The sequence below is a fragment of the Spermophilus citellus genome, assembly GCF_964194105.1.
Source record: "Spermophilus citellus genome assembly, chromosome: 15".
NCBI lineage: Eukaryota > Metazoa > Chordata > Mammalia > Rodentia > Sciuridae > Spermophilus > Spermophilus citellus.
In genome coordinates this window covers 34,501,961-34,527,320 of record NC_138195.1, presented here as the reverse complement: position 1 = coordinate 34,527,320, position 25,360 = coordinate 34,501,961, and the positions used below count along the sequence as shown (strand labels likewise).

Genomic DNA, 25,360 nt, shown 5'->3' with positions numbered 1-25,360 from the left:
TCTTCTCTGTGCTATCATCCAATTTGTCCCTAACATCGCAAACTGGATACTCAGCAGGCTGAGTTGAGGATGTGCTCCTGTGTATAGAGACGAATCAGACGGGGGTGATGACAGGTGTTTAAAAGTCCTGCTTTCTGAGAGAATGGCCCTGATTGGTATTGCTTGTCAATTTTTGTGGTGTAAATTCTTTCCACCATAACTGAGTTGGGCAGTAGCACACCATTATATAGTTTTTCTTCCATATATATTAAATATAAATTACCTTAAGAGCACAATAAAAGCAAGATAATTAGAAAGCGAGATGCTTTGAGTATTTATTACCTTGGTTTTTAATCTTTTTAATTAAAATTCTATGTAATTTAAGTGTCTATGTTTAACTATCAGCTCACAAAATTCCTGGAAATTTAGCAATTGGCTCTCCTGGGCCTTTCTGAGTCAGTTTCTAGCACATCTCTGGGCCTGAGAGGTCAGTGGAGGCTCCTTTATCAAGGTCTGTGATGCTTGCAGGTCCCATTTCAAATGTGGCAGTAACAGTGGGGAAGAGATTTATTTTGAGAAACTCAAACCCTATGCATAGCTTCAGACTCAGCGCTTGGATCAGGACATGGTGGAGGACAAGAGATGGTGTGAGTCTCCCTTGGGACTCTCAAGATAGCTGAGGCAGTTGCTCTTGTGGGAAGGGTCTTGTGCCAAGTGCAATGTTGTGGGCTGGAAATGGGCACACTCCCCTTGGGAATTTGAATATGTGCATGTCTGAGACAGCATGCTTTTTGCACTGTTTTCTATCCTACCCTGCCTTTAGCTTCTCTTTCCATCATCCTAAATAGACTAGGATGAGAGGCCAGGGGTTCATTGCACAGAAGCAGGGGCATCACAAGGGGACCTGAGGAGCTCCTCTGGGTGATCACTTTTCTCTCAGCTTTCCTTGTTCTTAGGCAGTCTAGATTAAGTTGGCTGCCCTTCATCCCATTTCTCTTTGTCTATAAACTGCATTTTATGAAGTTTAACTAACTTGTTGGAATCATGTGGTAAGTGACAAGGCCAAACAGTCTGGTTCCAGAACACGTGTTCTTGGCCACTTAATGGGGAAAAGAAATGTGGGAACAAGGTGGGTGTGTCCATGGCGAGACAGCCTGACAGACTTAAGTAATTTCAGGCAATGACCCTTGGCAGCTACCATGAAATCCCTCAGAAGCTGTTGGGAATATAGGAAGAAAGAGCAAGGGGCAGTAATTTGATTCAGATGGGAGTGAAGAGAAGCCTGTGAACTTTTGAAGATGTATCTGACTTATTTGCATGTGTATCTGTGCAGGGGAAGTCTGCTCTCGGAGCAAAGAAGCCTGTCTATGTTCAATTCAGCACTTGCAAGGCCAAAGACATCTGGACCAGAGAGAGAATGAACACTCCCCAAATATTGAACATTAAAGAATATTATCAATTTCATTTCTAGCTATAATGATGGTATTGTGATTATTTACTTTTTTAAAGGGTTTTTATCTTAGGCAATGGGAATTTTTCTGAGATCCTAGTCTGCAGATCCATGAGAAGCAACAGGAACCTAGAAGCTGTTGGGGAAGCTCAGTCCTACATATGGGGAAGATTCCAGGCTTCTCATGATACTTTTCTCCAGGGTTTTAGGCAGATGTTGTCCCTGGGGAAAATTTCTCCTTACTCAGTAGAGCTATCAGGGAGTTAACAAGGTTGCCTGGGAAGTACCAGAGTACTCTGGAGAAGGGCAGAACCTCAAGCAACAAAAGATACAGGTTTGAGATGAATCAGATTTTGCATGATTTATGAGAGCTCCCAAATGTCTCTATTTCATGTTATTTTTTTCTACTTTTTATTGATACTTAAGATACATTTGTCAGTTTCTTATCTTTTTTAGTAAAAATAGTAATATTAAAGACCTGTACCTTTTAAAGGTTCATCAGTATAATAAGGAGGCAATGATATAATATTTTCTGTTTGCTTTAAAATAACTCATGAGGAGGATGGAGTAGTGGTGGTGGGGATAGAGGAGACAAGGTGGGCAATATATCAATTGCCTAAACCTGATTATACTATTCTGTAATTTTGTATATGCTTAAAAGTTCCTTTTCTTTTTGTCGGGGTTTTTTGTTTTGTTGTGTTGTGTTGTGTTGTATTTTTTTGGTGGTGGTGCCAGGGATTGAACCCAGGGTTTCTCTACCACTGAGCTATATCCTTAGCCCCCCTGTTACTTTGATTTTAAAACAGTTTCTCCTAAGTTGCCAAGGCTGACTTTGAACTTGTCACTCTCCTTCTTCAACCTCCCAAGTTGCTGCAATTACAAATGTTCACCACCACACCAGGGCTGCTTAAGATTTTTCATAGTAAAGCTTTCAAAAATGAAAGGGATGGGTATCAGGAGATTTTAAGGATGGAAATAAAGAAATAAGTCTTGGGAAAGAATACTACAGATGTCAACATAGAAAATTCTAATTTTTGCAAGAAAGCAGGAGTATTTTATATACCAATGTACAAAATGAGAAATGGCAAAAAGTGGCTCCAAACATGGAAAAGTTTATGAGTTTAGGAGTTGTGAGTGAGTTATAGGCAACTGGTTTCAAATAATTGACATCATGTTAGAGTTGAAGCTAAGAAAATGTTCTCTTTTTGATCCCATCTACACATATCTATGGATAATAGGGTTGACATGGTGGGGGCTGCCATTTGCTTAAGAAAGGCTACTAATTTTTAGTGGGTATGTGATGTTGCTGTCATTATGCTTCGGATCACCTTATGGTACTTGGGGGACTACTGGGGTAGGGCTGGAGATGAAACTCCATGGCAGAGTGCTTCTCTTAGCATGTTCAAGGACCTGGATTCAATTCCTAGCACTGGTAAGGGAGGGGGCGGTAAGGATTGAATCATGCAGCTAGAGAAAAATAATCTACATTTATCCAAGTATCATAGTAAGACACCAATGAGTATGTCCGAGCTGAAGAACTAGATTAGGGACATTAGGGTTGTTTTGTTTTGTTTTGTTTTGTTTTCCTGTATGGATTTTCAATTTCTTTGTGGAAATATAAGATTTAAACTTTGGGTAATTTTTGATGGCTTTTCTCTCTACGAGGTATTTGTGACTCATTGTGAAATCTTTCATTGTGTACAATGGAGGGCCCCAATTTGAGCAGCATTGCTGGGCATATAAATCAAGGGAATATATAGAATGAGGTCAGCCTGATGGTGTGGTTCCAAAATAAGCTCAGGATCCTCTTGACCAATTTCAGACTTTGGTAGCAGCTTCTAATTTCTTGTTGCACTGGCCTTAGGTCAGTACTAATGAACTAATATAAAAATTGTTGTAATTGGCCACATTGGTGTGGACGCACTTTTTGGATACCTAAGCTCCTTCTCTAAGGGGATTGTCATACCTTTGGTCTTGACTGTTAAACCAAATGGTTTAATAGAACTAAAAGTAGAGCACTGTAGGATGCAGGAAACAGTCAGTCTTCTCTAAGTTCTCTTAAGAACTTCAGTACTTCTCCTCTTAATTCTCCACAAGGACAGAATCTGTTAATCCTATTGGATTAGAATCTAAATGAGAGCAGTGGTTTCATCAGGCTCTACAGGAACCCAGATTTTCAGCCTCTTTCTTAAATCTGAGAAATCTTCATATTTTATTGCCTCATTTGAAAAGAAGTCTTGTGTTTTCCTGATCCTAAAGAAAAGACCACAAGGATTCATTTAGTTCAGCTATCCAGAGTTGACTTACTGAGACAGGAAGTGTAGAATATACTTGGGAGGAGGAAAAGTGTGATTTTACTTGTGAAGCAATTAACAACCAAGTGCTTTTTTTTAAATGTGACTTATTCTCTATGTACTTTAGGAAAGCAGTGCCTTAATTGACAGTAAGATCCTCAACTATTAAGGAACTGTTTAAAAATTGTTTTTATTTTAATTTGTTATGTATGATAGCAGAATGCATTGTAATACATATTACACATATAGAGAACAATTTTTCATCTCTGGTTGTACATAAAGTATATTCACACCATTCATGTCTTCATACACACACTTGGGGTAATGATGTCCATCTCATTCCACCATCTTTCCTACCCCCATGCCCACTCCTTTACCCTCCCTCCCCTTTGCTCTATCTAGAATACTTCTAATCTCCCCATGTTCCCCAAACCCCATTATGAATCAGCATCCTTATATCAGAGAAAACATTCAGCATTGGTTTTTGGGATTGGCTAACTTAGCATTATATTCTCCTACTCCATCCATTTACCTGCAAATACCATGATTTTATTCTCTTTTATTGCTAAGTAGTATTCTATTATATATATGAATGGATAACAAAAATGTGGTGATATCCATTGTTATCCATTCATGTATGTGATATATGTATTATATTTTTGTTATCCATTCATCTACTGAAGTGCATCTAGGTTGGTTCCATAGTTTAGTTATTGTGAATTGTGCTGCTATAAGCATTGATGTGGCTATGTCCCTGTAATATGCTGTTTTTAAGTCCTTTGGGTATAGATTGAGGAGAGGGATAGCTGGGTCAAATGGTAGTTCCATTCTCAATTTTCCAAGGAATCTCCATACTGCTTTCCATATTGACTGCACCAATTTACAGTCCCACCAGCAATGTATGAGTGTGCCTTTCCCCCCACATCATTGCCAACCCTTATTGTTGTTTGTATTCTTAATAGCTGCCATTCTGACTGGAGTGAGATGAAATCTTAGAGTAGTTTTGATTTGAATTTCTCTAACTGCTAGAGATGTTGAACATTTTTTCATATATTTGTTTATTGATTGTATATCATCTTCTGAGAAGTGTCTGTTCAATTTATTGGCCCATTTATTAATTGGATCATTTTTTTGGTGTTAAGATTTTTGAGTTCTTTATATATCCTAGAGATTTGTGTTCTATCTGATATACATGTGGTAAAAACTTGCTCCCAAGATGTAGGCTCTCTATTCACCTCACTGATTATTTCTTTTGCTGTGAAGAAGCTTTTTTAAAGTTGAATCCATCTCATTTATTGATTCTTGATTTTAATTCTTGTGCTATAGGAGTCTTATTGGGGAAGTCGGTGCCTAATCAGACATGATGAAGATTAGGGCCTACTTTTTCTTCTATTAGTACAGTGTCTCTGATTTAATTCCTGGTTCCTTCATCCACTTTGAGTTGAGTTTTGTGCATGGGAAGAGATAAGGGCTTAATTTCATTATGTTGCATAGGGATTTCCAGTTTTCCCAGCACCATTTGTTGAAGAGGCTATCTTTTCTCCAATGTATGTTCTTGGCGCCTTTGTCTAATATAAGATAACTATAGTTATTTGGGTTTATCTCTGAATCCTCTATTCTATACCATTGGTTTATGAAAGAGCTAAAAGACCTCTATGACAAAAACTACAGAACACTAAAGAAATTACAGAAAAGACCTTAGAAGATGGAAAGATCTACCTTGTTCTTGGATAGGCAGAATTAACACTGTCAAAAAGACCATACTACCAAAAACACTATACAGATTTAATGCAATTCCAATCCCAATGACTTTCCTCATAGAAATAGAAAAAATAAGTTTTGAAATTTATCTGGAAGAACAAGAGAGCCATAATAGCTAAAGCAATCCATAGCAAGAAGAGTAAAGTAGATGGCATCAGTATACCAGATCTTAAACTATACTAAAAGCAGCATGGTATTAAATAACTTTTACTGTCATTCAGACAAAACAAAGGTGATTCATAGTATTGACCTTCTTTATGTTGTAGAGTTCCTTGAAAAGCTGGGCTGGTGGGGGAATGGATACTCACATATCAAACCCAGCCAGTTTGCCCTGAAGTATTCAGGAGCCCAAACCCTGACTTATATTTTTGTTTATTTTTGCATGATAAATGGAATTCTCTATAAGTGGATCCACCCATCAATACCTCTGGAGGAATGTTTGACCTGTGAAGAGGATGTCAGCCTGCACCCAGCCTGCACTGAACTCTCCAGCTTCATCAATTTCTGAGAATTTCCCTTCTCCAGAATTTTCCCTCTTGTCAAATCTGGCTACACGGGAGACCACAGTACATAGTTCAGTTGGTGCTGGGTGTGGCTTCTTTATCTCCCTCCCTCCCTGCCTACTTCCCTTCCTATTTGGGCATCAAAATATATTATTGCTTTTGCCACAGCTACTCCTGTATATTTTTGAGAGCATGAGCTTGACAGTAGGGTATTGGGACCAGAATGCCTCATTTCAGATACTGGCTCTGACATCTGTTTCCTTGGATAAGTTGTATAATCACTCTCAAGCTCTCTTTTCTTCATCAAGTCATATGAGGATAAATGTGTTACTGAATGTGAAGCTTTCAGGAGGAGTTAAGTTCTCAATATATAAGAACTTGTATTAGATAATCCTATATTCAATGTGTGTTAGTCAGCTTTGCATCACCGAAACCAAAATATCTGCCAAGAACAATTTAGAGGAGGGAAAGTTTATATTGGATCATGGTTTCTGAGATGTAGTTCATGGTCAGCCAACTCCATTGTTCTGGGTCCAAGGTGAGGCAGAACATCATGTAGAAGGGCACAGTGGAGGAAAGCTCAATTTATTACAGATCAGAAGATGCACCTTTCCAGGACACACCTCCTCTATCCAAGCCCCACAGCCTACATTTACCACCCAGTCAGTCCATTCAAACTAGGATGGACTGATTAGGTTACTGCTGTCACAATCCAATTATTTTACCTCTGAACACTCCTGCATTCAAACACAAGTTTTAGGAGGACACCTCATATCCAAATAATAGCACAAGAGTTTTTCAACATTAAGATTGCCACAACATTGTTCTGATGGTAAAAGTCAACATAGCTTGTCATATCTTCATTTCTCTTATTAAACACTTATTTATGAAAATGAAAAAAGTTGCATTCTTCAAAATGGATGTAATTTTCCTGGCAGCAGTAGTGTACAAAGGCTATAGTTAATAGATATAATATCACTTTTCCAAATTTTTTTTCTGAGTTTTTTATAATCTCCTTTGCAGTGCTTTGATTTGTTAAGAATTGCTGATGTATCTTATTCTTATCAAGTTCCCACTTTGGAAATGTGATAACGTATCTGTCAGTTCCAAAAACTGAGCAGAAGTATCTGCCTGTGAGTTCTTGAATCAGCCACACAAATTCCCCTGAACTTGCTCCAAAATTATAACTGGGCCTGAATTGAGCCAGGCAGGGCAGAGGCACGGGTAACAGCTTTAGATGACTGTTCTTTGTCAGTTCCTCCCCACTACCCCAGCCATCACAAACACATTCTCATCTCTTAAAAACAAAAATCTTGAGTTGATTAAAGACAGGAAGTTAGTTTCCTGATAAATATTATGGCTGAAGGGCCATCCTTTCATCACAAATTGCCAGTTGACTTAATTTGGAAAAGTCTTCCTGCAAAAAGTCTGTCTCCCTTCCTGGAAGAAAGCTCAATCACATGGAATACTGTGTATTCTGATAAGGAAGCATGTGAACAAACCTCCTCCAGCTTCAACCACATTGTCAGTCAGCCTGGGAGTTTTAGGCCTGCTTCCTTCTGCTCCTTGAGGGCACCTGGAGGGAGATGGATTCCTGTCATGGGAGTGTGTTGGCTCTTGCATTTTATTGTTTGAGGATTTCCTTAATGTTCTTACCAGGTTCACCAATTCCTTCATTTGACACACAGCTATCAAGCTGAGTTCTGCTTAATAACAAAACCCCAAACCAACTTCTTTAAATGATAGAAGGGAAACATATTTTAAAACGGGTTTAATCCATAATTCCATACAGTGGTTTTTAATCATTTGTGATATCCAATGGGAGTTTGTAATCATGACTATTCCAATAACTAAAGAAAACAAAAAAGAAAGCACACAACCACACAGAATTACCTTTTTAATAATCCGGAGACGGCTCTGGGACCTTAAGGGTCCTTGGAAAGAGAGCAAGCCACCAGAATTCTTTATTCTTATATAGGGAACACACAAGGAGAGATTCCATGGAACATTCTATCCCCAAAAGGGCAAAAGGGTAGGATTACAAAGGAACAGGTGTAGCTTAACCCCTCTGGGTGCTGCCTACTCCTAGAGCCATGCTTTGTTATCTAAGCGAGGGAAAAGCCGTCAGGAATCATGGCACTACTCTGCCAGACTACAGTGATCTTTCAGATCCCAGGAGTGCATCAGGACTGAAAGGTGCCTGCATTTGGAGTGGCTCCCCTCAGTTTGTGGTTACCAAACTGTGTCTCACCACAGTGTGCCACTGAAAAACAGATTAAGTTGAAAAAATGGAGAGTTTTCAGTACTGTGCTAGAGTAACAATTGGGCTGGGACTGTGGTTCAGTGGTAGAGCGCTGGCCTAGCACGGGTGGGACCTGGGTTTGATTCTCAACACCACTTAAAAATAAAGGCATTGTGTTGTGTCCATGTTAAAAATTTTTTTTTTCTCTCTCTCTCCTTTTAAAAAAATGAAGCAATTTTAACAAGCATGGCTCCATTCAAAACATATGCTGCACCTTAATATAGTTCAATAACTTTTGTCTGAGTATCAATTTTTAACACTCATAACAGATCCAGTGTTTACTGTCATTTATTTCCAAAGACACATTACTAGTAATCTGAACAATTTGATGTCAACTGAGAGAAGCTGGGGAGGACACAGTTTTGAAATATAGGTTTTCAAAAGAAGAGAGTCACTGCAGATCAGATACCAGGTCATGACTCTTACTCCTGTTTCTACGATGTCAGTTTTGCAGGTTTCCTGTTATGAATGGCACCAACCCCAGGTCCACTCCCCTCATCCCTCACATAACTATATTTTTCCAGGAATAATTTAAGGATCCTGGAGGAAAGGAGACTAATGAGCTAAGAGGTAAACAAACTTTAAAAAAGTGATAATGTACATTTGAAAATCCATTTGCGGATGTATTTTGAAAACAGGAGAGTCAAAATAAATAAGGCGAAATGTATACATTTAAAAATATATTCAGTTATCTACAGAAAAGGAGTGATCAGCAGAGCAGAGTATAACCATTGTGTTTTCAATATTAAGGGTATTTTTGTAGGTTGGCTGTGGAACTCAGAGCACTTAACATCAGGGCCTATTGATCATGGAGAAGCTGATTCCCTCCTGGTGGCTTATTTGAGCTGCTGTATGGGATATTTTTGCCATAATTTATTCCACCTGTGTCTGTCAGTTCCTTTCCACTTGCCTCCTCCATGACATTCTGGCTCATGTTTCTTCATAAAGCTCTAAGCCAGTTATTAATAACAGCCCAGTGAGCTCCTGATCCACCAACAGCATATGGTGTTTTTCACCAGAAAGAGAGATCATTCCTTTGACTTTGGACTTTGCTTATTGAACCCCTGAACTGTAAGTGCTGGGTTTTTGTTTTGTTGTTTTTTTTTTAACTATGGCATTTTAAGATATTGGTGTAGGAGGAAATTTAAGGGGGACTCTTGTTTGCTTCTGGTAGAAGGAGAATATAGTAGGTTAAGATTCACAAAGCCCCTTTCCATTTCCTGCATTTCAACATCTCTGCAAGTTTTATACGGTGGACTATGAGAAATATTAATTAATTAGAATCCCATGCCTTTCATTTTCTTTCTGGCTAAATAAAAGCAGGAAGAGAAGCAAGGGATTAATAATACTATATATAAATTACTTGACTAAGCCCTGTGGCAGGCTTGGTGATCTTTGACAGTGATGTCAAAGATTAGTTTCACATTTGAAAGTAACACGGGGGAGTTGGATGGGAGACATGGGCCCTTGTGTGTTCCACATTCCATGTTTGGGTGAGAGAGGGTGCTGTCTTGTTACTTCCTTGCTTTTTAGCCAAAGGCTTTGTGTCTGCAGTCTTTTTATTTATTTATTTATTTATTTATTTATTTATTTATTTTTATAACCGCTGTTTCTGAGAGTCTTGCAAAGCAGTCACTGTACTAACTTTCTGGAAAAGGAGGGTCCTGAAGTCCAGAAAGACAGACACTTTGCTTGCTCCTTGTAGGCAGAGCTGAAACCTGACACTGCAGTCCTTCTGCAGGACCACAGACTAGCATAGCTTTCTACTTTGCTATGTTCAGTCCCTAAACATGTGCCTCAGGCTTCCAGACAGAATGTGTAAGGGAGGCATTATAATGACTTGGAAAGGGGCAGATATGTACCCGGTGTGGAATCCTGGTTTGGACCACTTCCAAGTTGTGCGATGGCAAGCAAGAATTCAACCACCCTGAGCTTCAGTTTCCTCCCTTGTGAAATGGGAACCATAACTTGTTTTACTGGGCTTTCCAGTTTATTCATGATGTACATAGTGGCCAAGTATAGTGACAGCTATCTTACAGTTATTTATAGAATTCTCCTTCAAAATTTTCTTAAATCTTCCTAATCATCTCTCATTTGTTTCAAATTCAGACCCAGAGCCTCCAAATATAGTCTCTAATGGGAAACATTAATCTAGAGTATAGAGACAATATTAAACTTTCACTGCTTTTAATATCTTCATTTTTAGGATGGTATAAGCCTGTGAATGCAGAGAATGGACGGATAGAAGTAGGGTATTAGCAGCTCAGGACAATAAGTCTACAGTTACAATCAATGTTGATGGGAAGTTCCAGAAACTGTTCAGAACATAAGCTATTGCTTTTTATAAACGTACCTGACTGTTATAATCATCATTCCAAATTTTTCTTTTGGCTACCATTCTTCTACAGTTCTAAATATTACCTCCTTGCCACATTTGATTCCATTCTGTGTCTGTCTACAACAGAAAGGAACGTTGTCTCTGAGGTGCATGCTTCCCACAGATCACTCTGTGGAGTAGTATCAGGAGATATTATAAGATTTGTGTTTTCTTCTATAAAGTTTCATTCTGCAAAGATGCACTTAAGTCCTACTGGGTGAAACATACAGAGCTAAGCCAGGAAGTGGCTCATAAGCCTTTTAATATGGAGAAAGAATCCATTTTGTGAATAACTTTGGTAAGAGCCAGAATGGACTTGCTCTGATTCAGTGCTTTTCAGAGCCTCTCTTTGAGTATCATCTTCCAAGTAATGGCTTTGTGAGGCATAGAAGAAAGACACCTTGATGTCACACCTCTCCTTTTTCCTCCACCATGAAAGAAAAAAAAATGGTCGAGCACCAACTTTGTTGGAAGCTCTGTGCTAAATGCTGGAAAGATCACTTCTTTTCTAAAGGAGGTCACAGTCTTTGACTGAAACTTGAAATTGTGCTCTTCTATTTACTGTCTACTTTCTCAACTGAGCTTGACTCAACATGAAATCCAGCTGGTTTCAGAAATCACTTCTGCACCCAGAAAACATTAAGAGAAAATGCAGCAGTGAATCTCTGCAGAGGGGTGTGTGGTGCATGCCCAGTATGCAGTTAAAGAGGTTTTGCCAAATGATCTTGAGAACTTAAACAAGTTCGGAGATCCTATACTCCCTGTTCCTTGACCCCAAACCAGGGAGGACACTTCTTTGGATAGCTGAGTTCTGCAGATGAAAAACCCCACCAGTCAACAAATAACCCCCTCATTCCTTTTTCTTCATATCTCTTAAAAATACACACACACACACACACACACACACACACACACACATATGTTATAGATGGACTCAATATCTTTGTTTTTCTTTATTTTTATGTGGTGCTGAGGATCAAACACAGTGCCTCATCTGTGCGAGGCAAGCATTCTACCACTGAGCCCCAGCCCCAGCCCTCTTCATACCCCTTTAAGGACAGCTTTGATTAGTACCTCTGTGTTGGGGCTTTGGATGCAAACACATCTCCATCCAAATCCTTGGTCACCTCTTGCTAAATGTGTAATAGCACATCTGTATGGATTGTCTAGTTCTCTGGGCTTGGGTCTTTTGACTAAGAGGGCAGTGGTATTAATATTCCACCTCATAAAGTTTTATGAGATGGAAGTCAAAGTGTGTGTGGGCTTAACTTTAGTTTTGAATTAAGTCCTTTCAGATCACGTAAGACAGATGTTATTATCGCTTATTCCCCAGATGAAGTTAAGTGCCTTGTCCAAGGCTGCAAAGCCAACAGCGCCAGAGCCAGGATCTAAAACCATTCCATATGGCTCCAAAATCTACATTATCTTGTAATCCCATCTGTGACAAATCATGTGTGTTTTAGTCATCTTTTTCATCACTGTGATCAAAAGACCTGATAAGAACAGCAGAGAGGAGGCAAAGTTCATTTGGGTTCATGGTTTCAGAGTTTCAGTCCACAGACAGCTTAATCCATAATTCTTGGCCTGGATGAGGCAGACCATCTTGGTGGAAGGCTGTGACAAAGAAAAGCAGCTCAGGACTTGACAACCAAGAAGCAGAAAGAGCTCTGCTTTCTAAAGTCCAAATATAAACCCCAAATGTCAAGACCTCAGTGACCAACTTCCTCTAGCTACACACTCACCTGCTTAGAGTTACTGCCCAGTTAATCTATATCAGTGGATTAATGCACTGATTAGGGTATACATCCCATAAATTTATAATTTACTAATTAACCTTCTTTCATTGTAGCACACATGAGCTTTGGGGGGATACCAAATATCTAAACCATAACAATAGCTTTTTGTTTTCAGCCAAAATTTACTTTGTCAAGTGCTTTACCTTTAGATATTGACCTGTTTCACTTGAGATTTACTTTATTCTGGCCTTTCTGGTCTTACATTAGCCTCAATCAATGATGTTGGAAGATGGAGAAGGTAGTCTTTACAAATAGCCAAGTCTGATGAAACACAGAACCTAATTTATCATGAATATCAAAAAAATGGCTACTGTTGCTTTCTGTGACCTCGAACAAGCCTACATCTCTGGGCCTCATTTGCCAAATGAGAAGTTTATGCAAGATCAAATGTCATTTCTGATACCAACAATTCTTTATTAATTCAAACCTTTTACAACTATTGTTTCTCTTAGTTGAAGAGAGGAAAATCACCTTGAAATCATGTTGTAATCTGGAAAAAAAAAAGTACAACAATCAGGGCTGCAATCACTTAAAATCCATAGCCTTTTTGTTTATTCTTATACAAGCTTTCTCATATAAGGCTTAGGTCAGTGATAAGTCAATTTTCAGATATGTGGTAGAATTTCCTTTCTGATATAATTCAGCTTTGGGCAGATGTAATGGCACCTTGATTAGTTGAGAAAATAAAACTTGAACTAAATGTCAGAAACTAATAAGACACTCAAAATCCATTTACCATTAAATATTGCACATTTTTCAATGAACTCCTTACTCACATGAATTTGAGGGGCTTAATGAGGGAACATCTTCCTTATGCCACATCCTAGAAGGACTCCTGTCCTGGACCCTGCAGGTCCTCTGCCACATTGTTGTTACCTTCCAAAAACTTGACTTAGTTCCCTAATTCCAAGCAAAAAAAACAAGAAAAGCAACAGCATTGACATAATTTTAATTTGATTTCTCATGTTTCAAGAAGACAATTTTATTAAGCATAATCTTTATGGGAAAGGAGACATTTTCCAAATGGAAATAAGATGAAAGCAATAAAATAAAACATTGGGGTTTCATTTTTTAAAATTATTTTCTGGATAATTATTTTAAATATCTATATCTGTCTATAATGTTTTTCTTATTGTGACTGTCATTTGAAAGAAATGAACTTTCAGTTTTCCATTAAATCTTCTACCTGAAGTGCAGCTCTTAAGTTGATACTAGTTGAAAAATAATTATTGCCAGAGACTCTGAAGTTTTAGGATTCAGGAGAGACAAGGCTGTCCCCAACTTCTAGAAAGACAGCAACTGTCCATGGCATTGTGAGTGGTAATGGATATAACACAGTGTAGTGACCGGCCATTTGTTATATAAAATTGGGAAATAAATTCTGAGGTGGTCAGAATGGATCCTGGAGGAGGTAACATTGAGTCTGAAAAGATGAGAAGTTTGACAGATCTATGTTTAGTTGCTAAAAAAGCCTGAGAATAATTCATTTAAGGGGTACAGTTTAGCAGGCAGCATGCTAAAGTATAATTAATAATAATTATTATCATTGTTTATTTACTTTCTAGGCACAAATATTATTGCATTTAATTCTCCCACTATCCTATGAAATAGGAAATTTTACCATCCTCAATTAATAGAAGTTCTGAGTACAGTTAATATAACTTGCTCAAAGTCTCATGATAAGTGGCAGACCTGAGACCTAAACCTTAGTCTGATTCCAGAGCTTTACTCAACCATCAGGTCCTGGGAACATTCTTCTTGTGTCTAGTTAATTTTAAGAGGTTAAGGGGAGAAGTTTTTCAGGTATAAGGTTACCAGTGATTAGAAACAAGAGCAAATTTTCATATCAGTAATAAACAAGAATAAATTAGATTAAAAAAATAGACAATAAGAAACTGTCCTTTTAGCTAAACTTGTTGCTAGACAGTGATCTTGTAGTTGTGGTCTGGGGAATGTCCCATGGGCAAAAGGCAGATTGTTTTCATATGAATAAATTAACAGCTCACTGCTAATTGAAAAACCTTTGAGCCCAGAGTGGTCACTGAGGATCCATCAATTGTTCAACAAGTATTTCATATTTATAGAAAGTAGCCAGGATCAAAGAAGGAGCACGGCTATTAATGATTATATGGATAGTTCCTTTCCAGTATGATCAATTACCATTGCATTACAGTTTCTTTCCAAAGTAACCTCATTTGAAAACATTAATTAATCAGTAGAGTTAAAAGAGATTGACATCTTCAGGTAGAGTCCTAGGTAGTATCTGGACTCCAGCACAGAATACTGGCTGCTTGGGTGGGTTACACAGTGTCTTTCATCTCCCAGTAGTACATAATCAGTGCTTTAGTCAGTTTTTTTTTTCACTGTGATCAAAAGATCTGAACAGAACAATTTCGAAGAGAAAATGTCTATTTGGAGCTCAGGATTTCAGAAGTCTGTCTGAAAATATAGAGGACCAACTCTATTATTTTGGGCCCAAGGTTAGGCAGAGCATCATGGAGGAAGGGTGTGGCAGAGGAAAGCAGCTCAAGTCACCAAGAAGCAGAGAGACTACTCTGCTCAGCAAGGACAAAATATAAACTCCTCCTCCAGCCACACCCCACCTGCTTAGTTACTACCGGGTTAATCCATTCAAGTGGCTTAGCGCAATGATTAGGTTAAGGCTCCCACAACCAGATCATTTCCCTTCTGAAATTGAATTGTCTCACACGTGAGCTTTTGGGGGCACCTCCTATCTAAACCAAAATAATCAGGGACCAGCACATAGTGGTCCCTGAAAAAACAGAAGTTATCATAATTAAGTGACCTATTAAGAAAAAATGGACAGATATCAATAGTTTCACTTTTCCACGTGTCTCTAGGGAACTTCCATGAATATTTTCTTAACTGTTAGATATTGATGGAAACAGGAGTAGGTTTAGAAAATTCTTGTCAAAAAAAGAAAATATTTTTGAAATGTAACTCATACTATTAAGATTATAAACTTGAATCCAATGAAAAGTATTTTTCTTTTGATTATAATACAGACTTTGCAAAGTATGTTCTGTTCTTTGTCTTGACCAAAAGTTCACATCTAATAAAGGGAAGTAGTAAGGGTCGAAGGAAATTGAGAAAAGGGAACTAGTAATACATTTTTATGATAGATGGTTTACATTATTGTTTGTTTTGTTTTGTTTTGCCCCCAGAAGATCAAGCTATTTAGGAAATTCACTCGTAATGTAATCCCCAAGAGTTGGGGTTGATTTGGGAAACTTTTTAATATGAAAATAATAAGATAATAAAGCTTACAAAGGCAAGGGCCAGCAAGCTGGTGGCGAGTGAAGAACAGGGAATACCATGAAGTCCAGCTCCTAGAAACCAAGAGTTATTGCTATTCTCCACTTGTCTAATGTACTGTGTGAGATGTCACTACTCAGCTGTCCAATCAATAGTGAACAGGTCAATTTGAATTAGATTATTTGAACCTAAATCTTGATAGAGTCAAGAAAAAGTAAAGAAAAATTTTAAAAACTAGATGAGAGATTACCCATTTTACTTTCAATATGACATTCTATAAAATAATGAACAGGACCAAGCTTGATGGCATTCCCTGTAATCTCTGCTATTCTGGAAACTAAAGCAGGAAGATTACAAGTCCAAGGTCATCCTTGGGAATTTAGGGAGACCCTGTCTCAAAAAATAAAAAGAACTGGGGTTGTAGTTCAGAGGTAAAATGCCCCTGGGTTCAACCCTCATCGTCTAAATAAATAAATAAATAAAATAATAAAGTGACTCCCATGTGGCCTTAGGAAACGAGAAAAAGAAAGGGAGACACATTCAAATGGGAGGGGAAATTGTGATCATGCAAAGTTTCAATATAAATTTGCATAAAAATATGCTTGACCCCTAATAACTTAGGGTGTCATGACTGAAATTGAAAGTCATGTCATTTAGCTGTATTTATTTGTCTATTTATTCACCTATCTATCGATCTATTTATTTCTATTTTTTGGTACTGAATATTGAACCCAGGTCCTTCAATATAAGTGCTCTAAGACTGAGCTACACCCAGATCTCTTTTTAGTTTATTTTGAGACAATGTTTCCCTCAGTTGCCCAGGATGGCCTGGAATTTGTTATCCTCCTGCATCAGCCTCTTGAGTAGCTGGGATTACAAGTGTGGGCCACTCAGATATAATGTTAAAATTCTACATTCAAGATAAAACCAAAGCCTGGAGAGATTCACACTTAATAAGTTCCAGCATAGTTTTTACAGTATCATTGTCCCTCCAAGTGATGATTATTATCAAATAAAATCATGGAGATACTACTTAGAAAATACTAAATGGCTGGGCATGATGGCACATGACTGGAATACCAGCGGCTCAGGAGGCTGAGGCAGGAGGATCTCGAGTTCAAGGACAGCCTCAAAAAAGCAAGGTGCTAAGCAACCTAGTGAGACCCTGTCTCCCTCTAAATAAAATACAGAATAGGGTTGGAGGTGTGGCTCAGTGGTCAACTGCCTCTGAGTTCAATCCCTGGTATCCCCCAAAAAAGAAAATATTAAGTAATTAAATATGATTACAACTCATGCTTTAGCCTGTCATTAAACCCCTAGATTTTAAAAGCTTGTAAGAATTAATATAAATCAAAGTATTGTGATGATCATAATTTTAATCCTCAGTAAAACCAGTGTGTGTTAAAAACACTTTGTAATGATATAAACTTGTGTCTTCCAGTGATTTCAATCTAGAAACAAGGGGGAAAATGAAACAGGAACTAGCCAGGTTCCTGTTCGTCATGAACATTTTGAGCAAGATAGGAATGTGTCCTTTAGTGAAAGAGATTTGTGTCGTTGAGCACACAAATTACACATTTTCATTAAAATGTTCCATTGATAAATGTAATTTTCCTTGGATTCATGTTTGTTGTATTTGGCTTGACAAAAGTACAATCAGAATAAATTACTTCTAAATAGATGGACAGGAAAAAAGACTACTTTCTGTAGTTTCTGGTATAATAGAGACAACCACTTCCTAAATGAAATGGTATGAAAAATAGAAACAGGGTCACCCATACTCCTCCTTCCAAGCTTAACTACTATGACTACTACTGACATTTGTATATATGTCTCTCATCTTTTTAAAATATTTCTATTATCAGGTGTAAAATACATACAGAAGAGCACAGAAAACTTCTATATACAGTTTAACAAATAGTTAAAAAACCGTTTGCCAGTGTAAACACCACCCAGGACAAGAAATGAAACATTGCTAGAAGCTCCTGCCTGTCCATTTCTGTTTTTTTTTTTGTTGTTGTTGTTGTTTGTTTGTTTGTTTGTTTTTTCTGCTGTGACTAAAAGACCTGGCAAGAAAAATTTTAGCAGAGGAAAAGTTTATCTAGGGGCTCATAATTTCAGAGTCTCAGTCCCTACACAGGGACTCCATTCCCTGAGGATTCCTCAGGGATTGAGGTGTGAGGTAGAACATCAGGCAGAAGAGTGTGGGGGATAGAAGCAGCTCACATGATGATTAAGAAGCAGAGAGAGGGAGAGAGAGAGAGAGAGAGAGAGAGAGAGAGAGAGAGAGAGAGAGAGACTGAGACTCTACTCACCAGATACAAAATATATGCCTGTTATGGTTTGGATGTGAGGTGTCAAATGTTCACATGTCAGAAAATGCAAGAAGGTTCAGAGGAGAAATGATTGGGTTGTGAGAGTCTTAACCCAATCAGTGAATTAACCCCCTAATAGGGATTAACTGAGCTGAAACTGAAGTGGTAGGGTGTGGCTGGAGGAGGTGGGAGTTGGGAGCATGGCTTTGGGGTATATATTTATATTTGACAGTGGAGGCCTCGCTCTCTCTGCTTCCTGATCGTCATGTAAGCTGCTTCCCTCCACCATACTCTTCCACCATGATGTTTAGTCTTACCTCCAGCCCTAAGGAATGGAGCCTACCTTTTATGGAATAAGACCTCTGAAACTGTGAGCCCTCAAATAAACTCTTCTTCCTTTAAATTTGTTCTGGTCAGGTTCTTTAGTCACAGCAGCAAAAGAGCTGACTCAAGCAATACCCCAAAGCCAAGTTCCCCAGTGCCCCACCTCCTCCAGCCATGCCCTACCCACCTTCAGTTGCCAGTCAGTTAATCCTGCCAGAGGATTAATTCATTGATTGGGTTAAGACTCTCCTAAGCCAATCATTTTACCTCTGAGCCTTCTTGCATTGTCTCACACATGAGCTTTTGGGGGACACCTTTCACCCAAACCATAACACTTCTCTCCCCTTCACTTAGGTGCCATGCCCTGAGCTGGTATTCATGAATGTTATACAAAATCTTTTATTTATCTATTTATCTCTTTCCTTTTTCTTTCTTTCCTTTCTGGTACCAGGGATTGAAGTCAGAGACACTCAACCATTAAGCCACATCCCCAGACCTTTTATGTGTTTTATTTAGAGACAAGGTCTCAGTGAGTTCCTTAGGGCCTCACTAAATTGCTGAGACTGGCTTTGAACCCGAGGTCCTCCTGCCTCACCCTCTCGAGCTGCTGGGATTACAGGTGTGCACGGCCACAAAATCTGATAATACTTAAAAATCAAGCATATAATATGATGAGTCACTCTCCTACATAGAGAAGTTTTTGTTTTGTTTTGCTTTTAGTGTTGCTTTGCCATGAAGATATTGAAGCATTTGTTTTAAAATATTTATTAGGGGATTTTTCCTTTAAAAATTGTGAATGTTTGCCCTGCCAGGAAAACTCTGGAATTCAGCTGAATCCTTCTGTTCAATGTTCAGGGTTTAGCTATACAGTTCTCTGAACAAATAAAAGGAATGTTTCACATTTTCTAAAGTCCACTCTTCAACATCTCCTTCCTTCCTGTCTACTTTTGAAAGTAATTTCAGAGTTTCTGCAGGCAGGCTCCCCACCCCTCCACTACCTCCACTACCTCAAGGTCCAATTAAACCTTTTAATGTGCTTTGACACAGGAGCCAAGGTTGCTAGGAGACCACCTGTGCTGAATGTACTGGGCCTAGCAAGAGCAAACCGAGAAAAATAAATAAATAAATAAATAAGAAGCTCGTTACCAACTACTACCTGGGATTGATTCAGGTGAGTTCAATTCAGAGATGTGGAGGAAATAAAACATTTGATGTCCCATTCAGTGACCAAAACATGAGGGAGAAGTTTGAGGAAAAGTCAAAGAAGGAAAGGCTTTTTGCTATTGTTTTTAATTCTGGGCTGGCAGTGTGGCTCAGTGGTAGAGCACTTGCCTAGCATGTGTGAGGCACTGGGTTTGATCCCAAACATTCGGTGGTGGGGGGGAATACACACACACACTTATATATATAGTCATTACCTACCTTTCCCTATGCCTTCAAATCCTCATTTCCTAGTAATAACAACTGAACAGGTTAGAGGAATGGCAACTTCATGAATGCCAATAAAATGATCAAGTGATCAATGACTGAAGATCTTTCATAAGTAAACTGCTGATGATGTGAAACGAGCTATTTATCTTCCTTAGAATGAAAGGAAGTTCAGCATTTGGCCTATAGACCAACCCGTGATGGCCATGACATAGAATGGTGAATGTGAGTTGGGAAAAAATATTCTAGTTTATGTTTGGTTACAAATAGGTATGAAGTATTCCATAGAAGACATATCTTCATCACTGAATTTTAATAATGTAAATATTAGGTTGAGTGGAAAGAATATGGATTATAAATGGGTTCACTGTGGATACTTTTTTTCTTTTTTCCCCTAGGGAGCCAGGAAAATTCTGAATATGACTGGAAAAAGCTGGATATTAATTTCTACTACTACCCCCCAAAGTCTGGAAGATGAAATTGTAGGAAGACTTCTAAAAATTTTGTTTGTTTTATTTGTTGACCTAATGTCTATTATGTATGTTGTTATAACTTCTTAGAAAACTGACTTCACATGTGCATTTCAAAGTAAATTCCAGTGAGTAAAAATTTGTATTTAAATATGTTGAGTGATTATAATTTGATGACATCACAAATTCATTCTAGAAGCCAACAGAACATTACAATAAAAACAACATTGTGCATTCTTCAGTACTTCATGGTTTATAAATAAAGCTCACAAAAATTGAAATGGTAGGTTCCCCGTCCCCCCCAAAAAAAATCAACACTACTGAATTTTAAAACTGCTCAATTCTTAAACATTGTTGATATTTGTTGTATTGACTAAAATTTGTAGGTGAAATTATAAGTGAAGTTAATTTTTAAGGATCTAGGCCTATGTGAAATTTTATGTTATTCTTTTTAACACACCACACCTAACATCCCAGAAGCACAATCTTTACATACAAAATAGCATTAGTTTATACCCATTTTCTTATAGACCTGTTTTATTAATTTATAGGTAGATTGCTTTTCTTAACCTTGAGCAATTAAATAAGAAGTATATTTCTATAAACAAAGACTTAAGAGTTAGGAATGGAAATATTTAAACAGATTCTTTTAGGAAAACAGTATTTATAAGAAAAGAGGGGAAATAGGGGATGGCCTATGTTAGTTTCATATATGGGAATAAATACTCATTATATGCCTTTTAATAGGCATACAATAAACCTAGGAGACAGGTGTGTGTTGTCCCCATTTTACCAGTGAAAAAAACAAATCTCAGAGGGATTATGCCAGATTGAGTCCATAATCAGAAGTAGAAGAAGTAGGCCTTGAGCCTTCCCAATCCATGGTATCAGATTCCTTCCAGAGGAAACCAGTAACATGTTACTAATATAATACAGTTAAAATCTGTAGAGCTCAATTTTTTTTTTTTTTTGGTACCAGGGATTGAACTCAGGGGCATTCAACCACTGAGCCACATCCCCAGCCCTATTTTGTATTTTATGAGAGACAGGGTCTCACTGAGTTGCTTAGCACCTCACTGTTGCTGAGGCTGACTTTGAACTCTTGATCCTCCTGTCTCAGCCTCCTGAGCCACTGAGATTATAGGCATGCACCCACAGCGCACAGCTCAACTTTTTTTTTAATGAAAAATAATGCTCCATTTGTGTCCCTATTAGTGTATGTAGTATTGCCTATGTTTATTTTTTTTTAATTCCACTTTTAAAACTCTTTTATTAAGAAGATTAAGCACCAAGGGTATAGCTCTGTATTAGAGCACCTACCTAGCATGTGCCCTTGGTTCCACACCCAGCCCTGGAAAGAACAGAAAAGAAAAAAATTTACCTTCTTATAATGTCTAAACTGAATTCTCTTGCCTTGTTTTCTTAATTCCTTTATTTTCTAACTACCAGTGTTAAAATATAACTGCTGAACTCCTTTGTAAACTTTTGAAAAACAAGGTCTCTGTGTCCTTTAGACTTTTGTTTTCCTCCCTGGTACTGGGGATTGAACCCAGGGATGTGCTACCATTGAGCTACATTTCCTGTTCTTTTTATTTTTTATTTTGAGACAAGTCTTGTTAAATTTCTGAGATTGGCCTCAAAGTTGTAATCTTTCTGCCTCAATCTCCCTAGTTGCTGGGATGATAGGTATGTGCCCCTGTTCTCAGCTGACTTTTTGAGTTTTTACATTGGATACACACACTTTAAAAAAATTCTGATTTCTTCCATACCATGACTGTCCTCTCAGATTTGGCCCAATCATTAATGCAAGGTTTCATAAGGGACCTAATGAAGTGTGGAAGGAACTGGACTTTGAGACGTGTTCCTTCACTGATTCTTACCTAACCTTTCAGTGGTGTTGGATATTTAACCATAAGCCAAACAGAGACAAATCGAGCATTAATTGAAAATTGTAGCAGAAAATCGTACTCTTTTCAGCACCACCTTTTCAGACTCTTCCTTTTGTGTATAAGGGCCACCTCCCGGTGATGTGATATGTTTCTCCTCAATTCTTCTGGCTGGAACTTGTTGGAGCCTATTATTGGGTCACCAACAGATGAGTAAAATCACTTTCATCTTTTGGCAATCATTTTTTTTTCCTGGAAACTTGCACACAGTAGGAAACCTTGTTAGAAACATGAAATCTGAAGCTAGACTGTGTGAGTACAATGTCTGGCTTCACCTCTTATCATTTGATAACCCTATATCAACTTTTTACCTAAGGATGAGTCCCTATATCCTAGATTTGTAGAGGGGATGAATTGAGATGACTGGTGCAGAATGCTTGGCACAATACCTAGCATATGGCAAATCCTCAATTTATAATCAATTGTTGTTCAGGACCTAGCAATTAGGGCTAGGTATCATATGTGACTTGAGAGAAGAAAAGATAACATGATAAACATCCTTTTTCAAGAAGCAGAGTAATAATATGCAAACACTATGGTTTTGTAGTTTGAGGTAGTTTGTTTTCCCTTTATGTTTCAAAAAATACTCATTCACTTTCTTTTTTACCAGAAATGGTGCTGGGCACCATTGTGTTATAGCAGCACAATTCATAATAGCTAAACTGTGGAACCAACCTAGATGCCCTTCAATAGATGAATGGGTAAAAAAAAAATGTGGCATCTATACACAATGGAATATTACTCAGAAATAAAAGAGAATTAAATCATGGCATTTGCAGGTAAATGGATGGAGTTAGAGAAGATAATGCTAAGTGAAGTTAGCCAATCCCAAAAGAACAAATGCTGAATGTCTTCTTTGATATAAGGAGGCTGATTCATAGTGGGATAGGGAGCATGGGATGAATAGACGAACTCTAGATAGGTCAGAGGGGTTGGCGGGGAAGTGAGGGGACATGGGTTTATTAATGATGGTGGAATGTGATGATCATTATTATCAAAAGTACAGCTTCGAAGACACGAATTGGTGTGAACACACTGTTTTTCATATCTCTGTTTCAGAGATATGAAAAATTGTGCTCTATATGTGTAATAAGAATTGTTATGCATTCCACAGTTATATATAAATAAAAAATAAAATAAAAAACAAATTTATGAGAGCAATAGAAGTGATCTAATTCTGTTAACTTTAGCAAATGACTTAATTTCTAAATGGTAGTTTTCTCATAAACAAAATGGTAACATTAATGCCTATTTTATTGGATTTTACTATGAGAAAATGCATGTAAAGTAGCTAGAACCTAGTGGGCATCCACCCTAGTTTAGATCAGTTCATTTTCTTTCTTATCACTATGGTTTCATTATCATTAGTGAAACATACTGAGTGTACTTTTCAAATTGCTGTGTTGATTTTAAGCTTTTCCACTGGAAAAAAAATTATTAAAAATAAATCCCAATAAAGATGATAGATATTTTGGCAGGAAAACAAATGCTACACAAATGCAATCTCTACAGAGTTAACAGGGTCTAACCATAAAGAACGAATATTTTATTTTAGAAAAGAGACCAAAATGACTTCTATTAGCTTTGGCCATTGCTTGGCAAGGTAAGGTTTTATGTCAAATTTATAAAGTTAGCAAGTTTCTTGTCCCATGATCATTGAGTAAAATGTGACACCAATGTTTACCAAGGGGTGGTACTTTCTGGTGTCACTTGCCTTGTGCTGTGATGAGGTCCTAGCTTTCATCCAGGGACTGATTCATTCCTCAGGTGAAACATCAGCCTTCTTAGCCATGTCTGAAGAGAATGGCAGAGCTGTGACATTGATCAATCATTGTAGCCACATCACAGGGCAAGAAGTTGAAAGATTTCCTAACATCTATGATCCACAAATGTGTGCCATTTAAATGCAGTAACATATCTGTTATAGAAGTGGCACATTATGCAAATGAAGTTTACATTCTTCTTTTTTCACTTTGGCAACAGAATTACATGTTGGGGGTTGAGTTTAGGTCAGTGGTAGAGCACTTACTTAGCATCCACAAGACCCAGGGTCACATCTATAACACATGTATTACTTCTTATAGCAAATCTTCCTTTTCTTTGAAGCCAGGGTCAGAGAAATTCCTGCAGAGCAAAAGTAAGTGCTTAAGCACTATACTAAGCATAAAGAATAAAAATATCATGAAATTGGAAATAATGAGTGTTAAAAAATAAAATTTAATATAAACTTTGCCAGGCTGTCTTTGATGTGAATGATTATATTCCATTTGTTTTACCCCCAGTGTTTTTCTTAGTCAATTCACGTATATCTCCCTACTACAGACTTCCTCTAGTATCCTCATTTTATTTATACTCCCTTGCAAACCTTAGCTCACGGAGAAGCATTCTCATAACACAATCATATCACAAGATTGTGGTGAGGCAAGACCAAAATGATATATATGACATATATTCAAATATCAGCAGTTAGTATTCAGATTTAAGAACCAGGGTGGTTACTAATTCCATGGAGGTTATGTTAGCATTCATTGTAGAGAATTGTAGTAATTTCATGTTTGTTACTGCCTGAAAGCAGAGTAAAGGACACTGGCTGAATTTCCCCCTATTCTTCAACAACACAACAGGTGTATCAGCAAGGGCTCTGCCTTCCCTTCCGGGGCTATCATTCACATCAAGCTGGTTGTAGCAATTGCAAGCCACTGAAGCTCCAAGACATGATGTCATTTGCTGAAGGATTCCAGTCTGTTGTGACAGAATAATTGCTTCCTGTTACAAAGGAAGCATATGCCATTGATCATGAAAACTCTGCCGCTTGATGTCAGGAATGAAAATTATAAACAGTGATGAAATTTTAAAAAATCCCGCTCTTAGGGAGTTCAGAGCCTCGTGGGGAAAATGAATGAATGAATACCTGAGTATCCCAGTGGTACAACTGCAATGGGGGAATAGTAGGAAGGACATGCCCAGAGAATAATGGTGGTATTAGAATGGCAATCCAAGGAATACCCAGAGCAGCAACTTCAGAGAGCTTGCTAGATGTGGTGAGCCGTTTCTGCGGACTGTGGTCACCATTACAAGATGGCGCTGGCTCCGCTGTGGTCTGTGATAAACAACTCCTTATTTGGGAGAGTTGGCACGT

The 25,360-nt window shown here is 38.0% G+C and overlaps 1 protein-coding gene across 6 annotated transcripts in view; it reads left to right on the top strand.

Moving 5' to 3' along the window:
- Positions 1 to 20,428, top strand: part of LOC308634548 (myoregulin) — a 240,215-nt gene extending 219,787 nt beyond the window's left edge. Inside the window, exons 1-5 of one of the 6 annotated variants that reach the window (XM_081268424.1) lie at positions 9,263 to 9,360; positions 18,829 to 18,996; positions 19,425 to 19,548; positions 19,964 to 20,030; positions 20,204 to 20,428. In XM_081268424.1, coding sequence (XP_081124550.1) covers positions 20,022 to 20,030; positions 20,204 to 20,365 — 171 coding nt within the window. In that variant the 5' untranslated portion in view covers positions 9,263 to 9,360; positions 18,829 to 18,996; positions 19,425 to 19,548; positions 19,964 to 20,021 and the 3' untranslated portion in view covers positions 20,366 to 20,428. Of the gene's footprint in view, positions 1 to 9,219; positions 9,361 to 18,828; positions 18,997 to 19,424; positions 19,549 to 19,963; positions 20,031 to 20,203 lie in introns of those variants that run through there. The other 5 variants (XM_081268422.1, XM_081268425.1, XM_081268427.1 and 2 more) reach the window with 5 other exon arrangements.
- The last annotated feature ends 4,932 nt before the right edge of the window (positions 20,429 to 25,360 follow it).